This window comes from Saccopteryx leptura, chromosome 1, assembly GCF_036850995.1.
Source record: "Saccopteryx leptura isolate mSacLep1 chromosome 1, mSacLep1_pri_phased_curated, whole genome shotgun sequence".
Taxonomy (NCBI): domain Eukaryota; kingdom Metazoa; phylum Chordata; class Mammalia; order Chiroptera; family Emballonuridae; genus Saccopteryx; species Saccopteryx leptura.
The window spans coordinates 17,218,073-17,232,023 of record NC_089503.1 but is presented as its reverse complement, the minus strand read 5'-3'; the positions used below and the strand labels follow the sequence as shown (position 1 = coordinate 17,232,023).

General features: G+C 52.4%; 1 protein-coding gene across 37 annotated transcripts in view; it reads left to right on the top strand.

Moving 5' to 3' along the window:
- The window catches only part of MADD (MAP kinase activating death domain), a 42,288-nt gene that overhangs the window by 27,269 nt on the left and 1,068 nt on the right, over nt 1-13,951 (top strand). For 17 of the 37 annotated variants that reach the window (XM_066361580.1, XM_066361577.1, XM_066361592.1 and 14 more), the window contains 10 exons: nt 213-275; nt 497-617; nt 716-821; nt 1,888-1,998; nt 3,597-3,704; nt 8,879-9,043; nt 9,283-9,355; nt 9,512-9,618; nt 11,653-11,722; nt 13,630-13,676. In XM_066361580.1, the coding sequence (XP_066217677.1) occupies nt 213-275; nt 497-617; nt 716-821; nt 1,888-1,998; nt 3,597-3,704; nt 8,879-9,043; nt 9,283-9,355; nt 9,512-9,618; nt 11,653-11,722; nt 13,630-13,676 (971 nt within the window). The remainder of the gene's footprint in view (nt 1-212; nt 276-496; nt 618-715; nt 822-1,887; nt 1,999-3,596; nt 3,705-8,878; nt 9,044-9,282; nt 9,356-9,511; nt 9,619-11,652; nt 11,723-13,629; nt 13,677-13,951) is intronic. The other 20 variants (XM_066361676.1, XM_066361683.1, XM_066361660.1 and 17 more) reach the window with 3 other exon arrangements.

Here is a 13,951-nt window from a genome sequence, read left to right as displayed (position 1 = left end):
TGAACAAGCGGCTGCTTGGCTTTCTGCTGACCTTAATGCTGATGTTAGAAGGCGTTTTCATGTCGGGAGCAGGTGGCTTACTGGGTCTGGAAGAAGCAGTCAGTGAAAACTTTCCAGAAGAGACTGGATTTCGGTATTAATCCATAGTCTCTTTCTGTCTTCCTTTCTTTCCTTTCTTGCTACCATGGTCCTTCCTGCTCGCAAACTGGCAGGAAGGGACAAAGGATCGATGTGGGACCAGTTAGAGGATGCCGCTATGGAGACCTTTTCTATAAGTAACCGCCTTTCGTTGTGTGCTGTGTTCGACCCTCCTCCTCGGGAGGGGCTGGGCCTCACTTGGAGGCAGCTGGGCTGTGGATCTGGGGGGAGAGGCTTAGGTTTCCTGTGCCGTGGAATTTGTAACACCTTTCTTTTATCTGAAATTTACTCTTATTTTGGTTGCCAGCTCTAGTCTTCAGATGTTATTTAAGCCCCTAAAAAACTCTCTTCTACACAGGCAAAGAGCGGTCTACCTTATGGGACCAGATGCAGTTCTGGGAAGATGCGTTCTTAGATGCCGTGATGTTGGAGCGAGAAGGGATGGGTATGGACCAGGGTCCCCAGGAAATGATAGACAGGTATGAGCCTTAGGAAACCCTTGGGAACATTCAGCCTTTTCCCAGTTTGTCTGTGGTCTCCCCCGTGAGGGCTGACTTGCCCCTGGTCTGCTGCACAGGTACCTGTCGCTGGGAGAACATGACCGGAAGCGCCTGGAGGACGATGAAGATCGTTTGCTGGCCACAGTTTTGCACAACCTCATCTCCTATATGCTGCTCATGAAGGTAGTGTCAGTTTTGCTCACTTAGGTCCAGCTGCTGCTGCTGCTGGAAGGACAGGCCTCACTCCTATCACCTAAATCCTGGGGCTGCTGAGCAGCTGACAGGCATCTTACTAGGGCTCTCTTTCTGCCGGAAAGGCTGAAGCCTTGGGAGCTCACATTTATTTATTTTGAGTTTTAAATGGGCTTCCTTTGCCTAAGTAGTTTTAGGATTCCAGTAGAGCTTCCCACAGAATACAATGAATTTTTAAAAATAATGTTTTTAAGCAGTAGGTTCTAAAAACTTTAGAAGGGATGCTCAGAATTCACTGGTGAGCACGGGCCCTTTATCTTAGAATTTCCCATAGATATAGAAAGAGACACCTATTGCAGAAGCGACGGTAGGTTCTGGTTTGACTTGGTTGCAGTTGGTGTTTATAGCTGTGGGAGAAGTATGTTACAGGTAGAAGGGCTGTGCTCTGAAGGGGACTGAGTGGTCACAGGAGCTGTTTTGACCTCGAGACCCCAGGTTTCTCCTCCCGTTCTCCCGGCCTCTCTAAACAAAGGGAGTAGTTGGTCAAGTGCAGAGAAAGCCCCACCGCAGGCCCTCTTGGTTTGTTTCATTTCTGTTGGGAGGCTCACTCTGCTGTGTTGAACTCCGGGGGCTCCAATTAGCTCTGGTTGGGAAAGAGTGTCGACCTCAAAGGTGGACACCTTTGGCTCTAAGTGAGTGTACAGTGTTGCTACTCGAAGTTATTGTTTATGAGTTATACCCTGAGGAACCACAGGGGCTTTTAGGGCACCTTTTCGGGGTGAATGTTACGGTATTAGTTGGGGATAGGGAGGAAATGTCCCCTTGGGCCCCAGTCACGTAAACCAGGTCTGCTCTGAGAGCCACGTTCCTGCAGAAGCCACCTCTAGACAGAAGCAGGGTTTTTCCGGCAGAACACACAGTGGGGCGTTTCTCTCATACTTAGTGATGTGGTCTTTTAGAAATAAACGTCTCAGGCAGTAGGACACTCACTTGTGCACCCCCTCTGCCTCCGCTGGGAGAATAGACCCCTTGCTGAGACCCTCCTCTGGCTCTCCAGGTGAACAAGAATGACATCCGGAAGAAGGTGAGGCGGCTGATGGGAAAGTCCCATGTTGGGCTTGTGTACAGCCAGCAGATCAATGAAGTCCTCGATCAGCTGGCGCACCTGGTAAGCACATCCCGGCCGTCCCGTGGGCCCCCTTCCGCACTGTCAGCCTCTCGGCGTGGGCCCTGGGGCCGATGGCACAGGCTTCCCCACTGCCGTTTCTAGGCTTGTCTATTTTCCAAATCCCCAGTTCTGGAAGTAGGGCTTTTACTCTAGGGGAGGCTTAGCCCCTCTGTTCCGTGGTGAGATTCTTTGTACCCAAGCTGTGCAAGTACGGCCAGTTAATGTGTGGTCTGTGGACCCCTGAGGATCCGCAAGGTGAAAACTATCTTCATAGCGATACTAACATTGCATTTGCCTCTTTCACTGGCTGACATTTGCACTGATGGTGGCTAAAACCAGTGGTGGGGTAACAGTGAAGACAGTCGGCTCCAAACCGTGCTAGTGGCCACCAGTCCTCACCCCCGCGCATTCCCAGTTAAAAGCACAAAAACAGAAAGCTCAGTTTCACTGGTGAATGTCCCCGATGAAGCAGTTAAAAATCATTAATTCTATGACATCTGATCCTTGATATATCTTTGTAATATTCTATGTGACAAAGTGAGAAATTTACACGAAGCGTTTCTACTGCAAACCAAAATAGGATTATTTCAAGGAAAAAGTTGTTGTGCCAGTTTGAGTTGCGAGGTAAATTGAAGCATTGTTCATGGGACATCACCTTTATTTGGAAATATGACTAACAGACTGTGGTAATTCAGAGTTGGGTCTTCAGCAGACTTGAACTTTTAGCTTCCTGATATTTAAAGACTTTTCCAATGTGACTGGTGATATTAATAAATGTGATTAAAAAAAAAATTTATGTAATGTGTCAACATTTAGAAGGGCTGCATAACTTGATGAACCAGTATTTTCCAAATGACTAATGTGTGATGTTACAAATTCAAGTCTAGGTAAAAGAGCCACTCAGAATGTAAGGCAGAGAAATGGATTTTAATGTAACAAAGCACAAAACGATCAGGATGTGTTTTCAGCTTCCACTTTGCAACTAATTTTTAGAAACTGCTACTTTTGGGTTAGTATCAAAGAAAAATATGAGTATTTATCTGGAAAGGCTATTAAAATAGTCCTCCCCTTTCTTGATGTGTGTCTTTGAGGCCAGGTGTCCCTCTGTGTACCTTAACCAAAGCAATATGTCACACAGACTGAATGCAGACGCGGAGGTGAGGATCGGCCACTTTTATTAAGCCAGGCTTTAAAGAGATTTGCAAAATATAAAACAATGCCATTCTTCTGATTTTTTTTTAGTTTGGAGAAATATAGTTATTTTACCAAAAATGTTATATTACTATGCAGTGGATTTATTATTAGTGAATTACTCATTACTTTTAAATGAATTAAACATTAAAAAAAATTTTTAGTTCTTATTTCTAGTACAGTGAATATCTATAAATGTAACATACATAAATATAAACTTTTGGGGGTTGTCAATGATTTTTAAGGTATATAGGAGTTTGAGAACACCTCCCTGGTGGCCAACGGCCAGCAGATAGCACGATGCTAAGAAAGATGATAAGAATTTAATTGCTGAATTGGGATTCTTGGCCCAGAGCGCTCTGTGAGAGAGAGGTATGGATGTCCCCAAACGATCTCTCTTTCCTCAGAACGGCCGTGACCTTTCCATCCGGTCCAGTGGTAGCCGGCACATGAGGAAGCAGACATTTGTGGTACACGCAGGGACAGACACAAATGGAGATATCTTTTTTATGGAGGTAGGTGCTGGCTCATGCTGAGGGCCCAAAGGGACATTTCAGAGTCACAAGGAGCTCCTAGAACTGATGCCAGGATATGTTCCCATTTATCTCATTCATCTTCACAATCTATTTATCACTAAATTGTCAGGCTCTTAGGCAAATAATTGATTTTTTCCCATCATTCCTTTAATAAATATTTATATAATAGATGATATAGTCACACTGTCTGTAAGTCAGAACAACATAAAGTGATATATACATTGGGAAGCCTTGGTCTCATTCTTATCCCCATCCACCTTTCCCCTTTCTCTGAAATGACCACTTTTATTAGTTTACTTTGTATCTTCCAATTTTTAAATGCAAACACAGTAAAATTTGAACATAATTTTTTTCTGCTTTTTCCAAGTGGGAGGAGGGGAGATAGACAGATGCCTGCATGCACCCAACCGGGATCCATGCAGCAACCCCTGTCTGGGGCCGATGCTCTGCCCTTCTGAGGCCATGCTCACAACCAAGCTATTTTTAGCACTTGAGGCAGAGGCTCCATGGAGCCGTCCTCAGCACCCAGGGCCAGTGCATTTGAACCAATTGACCCATGGCTGTGGGAGGGGAAGAGTAAGAGAGAGAGAGAGAGAGAGGGGGGTGGGGGAGAGGTGGAGAAGCAAGTGGTTGTCTCTCCTATGTGCCCTGACCGGGAATCTAACCTGGGACTTCCATACACTGGGCCGATGCTCTACCATGGAGTCAACCGGCCAGGACCTGAACATGAAATTTTTTTTTCTCCTTTCTTAGTACATCTCATCCACTGTTCTGTACCCTGTTTATTTCATTGAACATATCCTGGAGCTCTTCAGCATCAGTAAAGAGAAGAGCCTTCTCATTTGTTTTCCAGCTGCATAGTATTCCACGGAGTGGCTGTGCCATAGTTTATTTACCCCGTCAGCATGTATGCGTCCTTGCTTTCCTCCCAGTGTTCGCTGCCGCTGGTCGTCTGCTATGACTGATGCTGTGTCTGCGCCCTCTCATACACGTGCAGGTTATCTGAGAACTCCCAGAAGCGGGGCTGCTGGGGCAAAGGGAAAATGCTTTGACAGTTTTGGTTGCTATGACCCTGAACATATAATAGCCCCCTCCCACTTTGCCTGTCATTTTATTTTTTAAAGAAATTTGCCCTATGGGATATCTCACATTCTAGACTTTTTTTTGCAGCTTCGTGTTAGCATGTTTCTCTATTACATGGCTTTCTTATAAGCTGGTTGTTCAATCTAGAGGTTTGAACATTTTCAGATTCAATATTTTTGCAAGAATACTTCCTGGGTGGCACTGTATATTTCCTGTTGCCTCACATGGTTGTCTGTCCTAGTGGTCAGTGGGTTCAGATGTGGGCAGCCCGATCTGTCCACTGTGAAGATCCTCAATGGTTTCTCTCATCTTGCTTGTGGGTTTTTTTGCTATGTAAAATTTTTTTACTTTTTTTTTTTTTTTTTACAGGGACAGAGAGAGGGATAGACAGGGACAGACAGACAGGAACGGAGAGAGATGAGAAGCATCAATCATTAGTTTTTCCTTGCGACACCTTAGTTGTTCATTGATTGCTTTCTCATATGTGCCTTGACTGCGGGCCTTCAGCAGACCGAGTAACCCCTTGCTCGAGCCAGCGACCTTGGGTCCAAGCTGGTGAGCTTTTGCTCAAACTGGATGAACCTGCGCTCAAGCTGGCAACCTCAGGGTCTCGAACCTGGGTCCTCTGCATCCCAGTCTGACGCTCTATCCACTGTGTTACCGCCTGGTCAGGCAAATTTTTTTTAATTTTATGTAATTAGTCATTTAAAAAAATTTTGTATTGATTTTAGAGAGAGAGGAAGGGAAGGAGAGAGAGAAACATCGACTTGTTCCACTTATTTATGAATTCATTGGTTGATTTCTTGCATGGGCAGTGACCAGGGATCAAACCCTCAACCTTGGCATATCGGGACCATGCTGTAAACATCTGAGCTACCCAGCCAAGGCAGTCATTCATTTTATGGTTTCTGGATTTTGAGTCATAGTTAGAAAACTCTTCCTTATGGAGGATTATAAAGGAAATGGCCATGTTTTCTTCATTTCTGTGTTTTTAATTCTAAAATGGATCTCTTCTAAGTAATTTGAGGGACCAAATGCACCTCCTATATAAAGTAGTGAAATTCAATAATTATTGTGAGTAGTCTGTATCTTTTTGGCTTAGTGGAATTTGATTTTCACATTCACAGCTTTTTTTTTTTTTTTCCCCTGAAGTGAGAAGTGGGGAGGCAGAGAGACAGACTCTTGCATGTGCCCAACCGGGATCCACCCGTCATGCCCACTAGGGGGCGATGTTCTGCCCATTTGGGGCGTTGCTCCATTGCAACCAGAGCCATTCTGGCACCTGAGGCAGAAGCCATGGAGCCATCCTCAGCACCCAGGCCAACTTTGCTCCAATGGAGCCTTGGCTGCGGGAGGGGAAAAGACGAAGGAGAGGGGGAAGGGTGGAGAAGCAGATGGGCACTTCTTCTGTGTGCCCTGACCAGGAATCGAACCCAGGACATCCACACACTGGGCGAGTGCTCTAGCACTGAGCCAACCAGGGGACATTCATAGCTTTTTAAATAGGTGGCTTATCAGACACGGGGCGGAGGTTCTGCTCGGAAACAGAAACACACACTGACATAACCGAGAAGGGAGTCATTTCCCTGTCCCCTTGAAGTGTTGGAATTTGGCTAGGCATCTCTCAGAGCTGGGAGCTAACTTAGGACATCTACTCACAGTGCAGGTGGCAGGTGATTCTTGCCCTTTCCTTTACCTTTTAAAAAACAAATCTGTCCAGCCTGACCAGGTGGTGGAGCAGTGGATAGAGCATCGGACTGGGATGTGGAGGACCCAGGTTCGAACTCCGAGGTCACCAGCTTGAGCGTGAGCTCATCTGGTTTGAGCAAAAGCCCACCAGTTTGAGTCCAAGGTCTCAGGCTCGAGCAAGGGGTCACTCAGTCTGCTGTGGCCCCTTGGTCAAGGCACATATGAGAAATCAATCAATGAACAACTAAGGAGCCGCAATGAAGAATTGATGTTTCTCATCTCTCTCCCTTCTTGTCCGTCTGTCCCTGTCTGTCCCTCTCTCTGACTCTCTGTCTCTGCCACACACACACACACAAAAATCTGTCCAGAAGATTGCCTGAAGGGCGGGCTGACTCCGCACTGTACAGGGGAGCCCCCGGGGGTGTACAGGGGGGCCCGCGGCGGAGCCCCCCGGGGGTGCACAGGGGGGCCCGCGGCGGAGCCCCCCGGGGGTGCACAGGGGGGCCCGCGGCGGAGCCCCCCGGGGGTGCACAGGGGGGCCCGCGCGGAGTCCCCGGGGGTGCACAGGGGGGCCCGCGTGGAGCCCCGGGAGTGAACAGGGGGGCCCGTGCGGAGTCCCGGGAGTGCGGTGGATCCATCACCACGCGGGGCCCCTCCTGTGAAGCACCTCCACAGCCAGGACTCCTCCCCACTGTCCCCTGCCGCCTGCTGGGGGCTTGTCTGCCTCAGCCTTTCTCAGCACATGGTCATGGGATAACAATTGGCAAAGGCTTTAAAAAAATCATCTTTATTGCCTTATTTAAAAAAATTAAACTTGATGAGGTAACATTTGTTAAGGATATCATATCCTTAACAAATCATATCCACCCAAAGTCTAGTTCTCTGTCCTTACCACGCATGTCGGGTCCCTTTACCCCATTCGCCCTCCCCCTATTGCGTTCACAGAAGTGAAAAAGAATATGCTTTAAAAGTGGTATCAAACTACAAATATTGGTATATAACTTTTTTCCTTAATGCATTTTTCCATTAGGTGTTGTGTGGGTGTACCATAATTTATTTAACTAGTCCCTTCTACCTATCTTTTTTGTTTGTTTGTTTTTTGCTTTTTTTTGTATTTCTCTGAAGTTGGAAACGGGAAGGCAGTCAGACAAACTCCTGCATGCGCCCTACCGGATCCACCCGGCACGCCCACCAGGGGGCAATGCTCTCCCCATCTGGGGCGTCGCTCTGTTGCATCCAGAGCCACTTTAGTGCCTGAGGCAGAGGCCATAGAGCCATCCTCAGCGCCCGGGCCAACTTTGCTCCAATGGAGCCTCGGCTGCGGGAGGGGAAGAGAGAGACAGAGAGGAAGGAGAGGGGGAGGGATGAAGAAGCAGATGGGCGCCTCTCCTGTGTGCCCTGGTCGGGAATCGAACCCGGGACTCCTGCACGCCAGGCCAATGCTCCACCACTGAGCCAACCGGCCAGGGCCTCTACCTATCTTTTTTTAAACAATGCTTCATTGAACCACATCTTGCACACTCACATAAGAATTTCTATAGGCTCAATTCTTAGCGTGAACTGTCTGAATCAAGCTTATGTAGACATTTGAAATTTTGATGGTTTCTGCCAAATGGCCATCCCAAAGACTGTACCAGCTCCCACTTGCACCAGCAGCGTAGGCGAGCATGGCCTACTAGTGCCATCGTCTCTGAAGGCTGGAAACCGTGTGTTCGGCCAAACACCCGCCCTCTCCGTTCCATGATACTCCTCGAGGTTCTGGAGAGCGGAATAGCGTTTGCATTGTCCACATGGAAAAACCCCGAGCCAGACTGGGGCGAGAACCCAGCTTTCTAATTCTTATTCAGCTATTTTGGACCTTTTCTTCATGAGGCTTTTAGAACCCCAGTAACCTTAGGTGGTCAGCTAAACTTGGTAGTCATGCATGCTCCTATTTACCCTCCACATATTTATGGAGCACGTATTATGTGGTAGGCACTCTGGCTTTGGGGTAACAGCAGTGAATAAGGGAGACCCGGGTTCTGTCGCCCTCACAGCACTGACAAACCACTGGGGCAGTCAGATAGTCAAGCAAACAGCACCATGGAGTTTTATGCGCATTATGAGTGACAATGTCCAAGGCAGTGAAAAGTGAGCCTCCTTCCGGCTTCTGGGATCCTTTCCGTGGTCCCTTTTCTTTCGGTCAACCTTCCAGCGGACAGACTGTCCAGTAGTTGAGTGTTTGCGTCTGCATTTAAGGACAAGTGTGAGCCTGCGTCAGACAACCTGACCGCGGGGGTACTCCTGGAACCCGGTGTCCCAGCAGGGTAGTGTGGCCCGGGAAGCGAGAGGCCCGGCGAGACCAGCCCCACTGAGCTGCTCCGTGCACCCCCCCCCCTCAGGTGTGTGACGACTGCGTGGTGTTGCGTAGTAACATCGGGACTGTGTATGAGCGCTGGTGGTACGAGAAGCTCATCAACATGACCTACTGTCCCAAGACCAAGGTGCTGTGCTTGTGGCGCAGAAACGGCTCTGAGACCCAGCTCAACAAATTCTACACAAAGAAGGTACCCGTGAACTCTGGGTCGGGGGTGGGCGTTGAGGGCAAAGTGTTGGGTTTCTTGTACGGAAGTTAGAAGTCCCGCATCTGTGTCTGGAGCCCCACTTTTGCCTCTGGCTGTCGTGTGGGGTCTGTGCAGCTGCCCCTGAGGCCCGGGCATCGCCGGCTGTCAGCGGCCATTGTGGAGTAGAGGGCGGGGACCGTGAAGGCTGGGGTGACAGCAGCCCTCTCCCCCCTGTGCCGCAGTGCCGGGAGCTGTACTACTGCGTGAAGGACAGCATGGAGCGCGCTGCTGCCCGGCAGCACAGCATCAAACCCGGTGAGAAGAGAACTCCCTGAGCGAGCGAACGAGCGAGCGCCCGCCGGCCGTGTATTTTCTCCAGTGCTTCTGCGCATCAGAGGCCTGGCAAGGGAGCCAGGGACGGGATTCCCCACCTCCCTCCCAGTGGGCTGACCGCCTCCTCCCTCACCGCAGGGCCTGAACTAGGTGGCGAGTTCCCTGTGCAGGACATGAAGACTGGTGAGGGCGGCCTGCTGCAGGTCACCCTGGAAGGGATCAATCTCAAGTTCATGCACAACCAGGTGGGTGCGAGCAGCAGCACAAAGCTAGCCCTGTTGTTCCATCGCAAGGAGGACCAGTGTTGGGGTCCCCAGTGCTTTCCCAGTGAGCGCGAGGGAGGGCCTCTGGGGCGAGTCGGGGAACTGGGGCAGCTGGACCAGAGAGAAAGCAGAGGAGGGCCCAGTGCCGTTGACAGCCACCTTGCAGGTGCAGCAGGGAGGTTACACGGGACCCCGGGAGAGAGGGAGCCTCTGTCGTTAGACTCATTAGACTCAGCACAGTGTGAGTGGGAGCGTCTCACTTGGCCCTTCGCACGGTGTCTGCTTCCCTGTCCCCAGGGTGTGCTTGCGCACGCGCGGTTCTGCTTGGAGAGTAGACCCCTGATCTCGCGCGCGCGTCTGGTGTGTGCGTGTGTGTGCATGTGGTTTGTATCCGTCCCGTCTGGGGTGTGTGTGTGCTTTTTCCTCCTGCTGGTTCTTCCTCTTCCTCCTCTCCTTCCTCTGAGCGTCCCCGTCCGTCCCTGCTCCACAGGCCCGCTCGCCCTCTTTGACTGGGGACCCCTCACAATCCGTCTTTCCCACGTTGTGATTCCACACCAGGAGCTGACTTCCTTTCTCTTGGTCTTTTAACACAATGTTGCTTTTTCTCTCAGTGGACATCCCTTAAGCTCAGTCCTTTCTGAGGCCAGCGCATCATCTCGGGTCCGTTCCCATTTCTGACTCTTCACACAAGTGCCTCCCCTACCCCTTTCCCGACATCCCGGTCCCTGTCCTTGAGGCTCTGAGCCGGGTCTGAGTCCGTGGAGCGCCTCCGCCTCCGCGGAGCGGCTCCGCGGGGGAGGTGGGCGTCTGACCCTCTGCCTTCTCCAGCCGCTTGTCATGTTAGTTCTCCTTCCGGAGCCCAGCTGGGCAGCTTGGGCGTGATGTGGACAGCTGCCCAGGCTTCTTAGCGGTGCATTTTTTATAGTATATTTGCTATTGGTAACGTTAATATTTTAAATAGTATACTTATGCTAGGATACACAGCCCAAAGAGGGGTTTACAAACCTACATACTTTCCTGGACCATGAAGGTGCTGGCCCTACTTGGGGAGCTGTGGTGGCCTCCCATGATGCCCTTTCCAGGTCCCACCCTTGTTATAGAGCCCCTTTGGACGGACCTAATGTCTGTTACAAAGTGTGTATGAGCTGTTCTGGAGTTTAAGGCTTTGCCCCAGGAGAGAGATCCTACCGAGAAGGGAAATTGACCCCTGAGTGATGATAAGGGCCGTGAGGTCCACCTTCTGCCCCATAACAGTCAGCGGGCCTTGAGGGAGCCTGGGACCCTCCGTGGGAGTGACGCAGTGGGGGTGACAGGTAGGGAAAGCCTGGTCTTCCGAGGCAGGACTGCCTTGGCGCCAGAGCCCGCCTTTGTTATTCGTGGGCAGATAAGCTTTCTGACGCTCGGTGTCATCACCTGTAAAGCAGGGTAGTTCTCTGTGCTGTGCCACATAGCCGTAAGGACCACAAACAGTATCTGTAGGACTCCTGGTAGGTGCTCATGAGTGGTAGCTGTTCTCATCACCTCGTGCTTCTGGGGAGAGCCTGGATCCTGTTTCGAGGAAGGTAGCAACGCCTCCCCCCAAGGACAGTCCGAGGGGAGCTTTGCGCCCGTGCCAGCCCTCTGCGCCGGAGGAGGATGCATGGAAGGGTAGAGAGCGGATGGCCTAAGCGGGGGGAGCCCTGGGGCACAGTGTCCCACCGATGCTGCCTCGGACGCAGGGTACGGGCGGGCAGCCCAAGCCAGCAGAGGGCCTTCGGGTTGGGTTTGACCGGTAAAACTAACGCCTTCATTTCTCTCCCATGCTTTCTCCTCCGGCCAGGAGCGGAAGGTACACGCCCTTTCTGCTATCTTCGCTTCCTAGCGCTTCTGAGTTGTGTGTGTGTGGATTCTTCTGTCCTCCCTTTGGGAAATAGGGTTTCTGTGTGTGGGCGGGGCTGTAGCCGGGAGAGTGGGCTTTGTGGGGCCGGGGGGAGCCTCTGGGCCTTACCCCTCCCTCCCCCCCTCCCTCTCTTACAGGTTTTCATAGAGCTGAATCACATTAAAAAGTGCAATACAGTCCGAGGCGTCTTTGTCCTGGAGGAATTTGGTAATTACACTACTTTGCTCTTAGGCCTGGACTCACATGGCAGTAACTCAAACCTCAGAGCTCCAGAGGGCCTAGCAGCAGAGAGAGAAGCAGCCCCCTGCAGAGAGGTCTGCAGGGGCAGGAGTGAGAGGGAAGGAAAGAGGACCCAGAGACGAGAGAAGGGGAGAGAGAAGAGACGGTGGCGACCAGGGGGTGGGTCTCAGAAGAGCAAGCGGCCCGGGACGGGGTTCCAGTGTAGAGGTGGCACTCCAGAGGCCCGGCGACCTGGCGCCATGTTCGCTTGTTTGGCCAGGGGGTGGTCAGAAAGTTCTGGGGCAGAGCAGGTGGGCAGTCCCCAGGCTGTGTCCCCGTCACCTGCTAAGGTCCTCCTGGTAGCCCTGGGTGCCACCCACACACACTGGTGCCACTCCGATGCCCACTTAGCCTCCGTGCTGGAGGAGGGCATGTGGCCATCCCGGCAGACTCACTCTAGAGGGCAGGGAAGCCTAGTGGGCCTCAGAGGCGGGCGGGGCAGTTGTAGCCGGAAGCTGGGAGCTCCCCCCACCCGAGCGAGCAGCTGTAGCCGATGGGTCCCGGCGGTGTAGTGGGTTCTCCCTCTGGGGCTTTGAGCTCCTGCTGTGTCTGTGCTTCGTTCTCTTGTGCCCCTCACCGCTGCTATGAAAACCTCCGTTCTCCGGCAGGTAAAGTGACGGCTCCGCTCAGCTCCTGCTGCCTCTCCCCAGGCCCCTGCCGGGGGCGCTGCGCTGGGCTGGGCGCTGGGCGCTGGGCTGGGCACTGGGCGCTGGGCCTGGGCCGGGCGGCTCCCTCCCTCCAGCCAGACCAGCTGCTCACAGTGCCAGTTGGTCTCTTCCTCTCTTTCCCCACCGCCTCCTCCCAGCCTCCCTCCGCCCTGGCGCTGGCTCCCTGGTTCTGAACTCTCCCGCTGTGTGCTCCCTCTCTCGTCTGCCAGAGAGAGATTTGGGGAAGTCTTCCGACTCAGGGCAGAACCTAGGCTTCCTGCTCCACCTTTGATGAGTCTGTTCCCTGTTAACCAGGAGTCCCCGAATTCACCTCCAAGGCTCAGAAGGAAGTGTGGCCAGCTCTCACCCTCCCTCTCCGCCCCCATCGCCAGGGGCCGGGCGGGTGGCGGAGCCTGGGGGGCCTTCCTCCTTCCTCTGGCCACGCAGAACCCCTGCATGGCTGGGGCAGGGGTGGCTCTTAGTCTTGCATTTTGGGCTGTGGACATGCGTGTATTTGCCTGATGCTCCCTGTCACCTCCCTCCCGGGTGTGCTGTGCTCGCCTGTCTCTTCTGCGCGGTGTGTCTGCTCCAGAGCCCTCTGACGCTCTCCCTCACACAGGCGGGCCTGGGCCTCTCCTGCCGCTCAGGGCAGGAAAACGTACATGTCTGGTGGGTTTACTGTCATGCCACTTCCTTATCCAGCCTCAGGGCCTTCGGTGTAGGGGCTGGGAGTACAGGGAACCCGTCGTGCTTAACACGACCCGAGTTTTGGGCTGGTGACAGGGACGAGTTCTCAGGCATTTCAGCAAGGTGAGGCACAGCCTCGATAACTCTTTTTCCCCAGCCCAGCTGGAAATAGCGTCCTGTGTTTCTCAGGGGCCTGGACAGGAGCCCTGACCAGGCTGGTGAAAGACTGACTCGCTCCCTTGCAGGGGCTCTCAAAGAAAGGGGTGGTCATGTCCACCCAGCAAGGAGCCGCTGCAGACCTCCGAGGGCAGTGTCTGGGGAAGCGTCCTCTCATCCCGCAGGGGCTGGACAGAAGCTGTCTTAGCTGGAGCTGCTGCAGCCACTGGGAGAGGCCACAGAGGGGACGGGGACCTGGTGCCAGGCGCTGCCGCCTGGGGGCGCATGGCACTATTGCTCTTAGTTTTGAACTTTCTGTTTTGTCTCTTACCCGTCCGGTTTTAGTTCCTGAAATTAAAGAAGTGGTGAGCCACAAGTACAAGACACCAATGGTGAGTGTGCCGCCCAACCCTGACGGGCTAGTCTGCACAGGGCTCCCTGGGACCTCCAGACAGAGTGGGGTGGGTCCTCTGAGAGCACAGGCTGAGGGATGTTAGGAATGATCTGAGAAGCGAATTTGGTCTAGATGCCAAAGATTCACCTGAAGCTGAAAGAGGTCTTCGGCCCTGGGGGAGAGGCCAGACAAACCCCCTCTCCCACCGGCCAGCTCTGAGGCTTGCTTCGGCCCGAGCCCAGTGCTAGGGCAGGGGTGTCCCGCGTGGCAGAT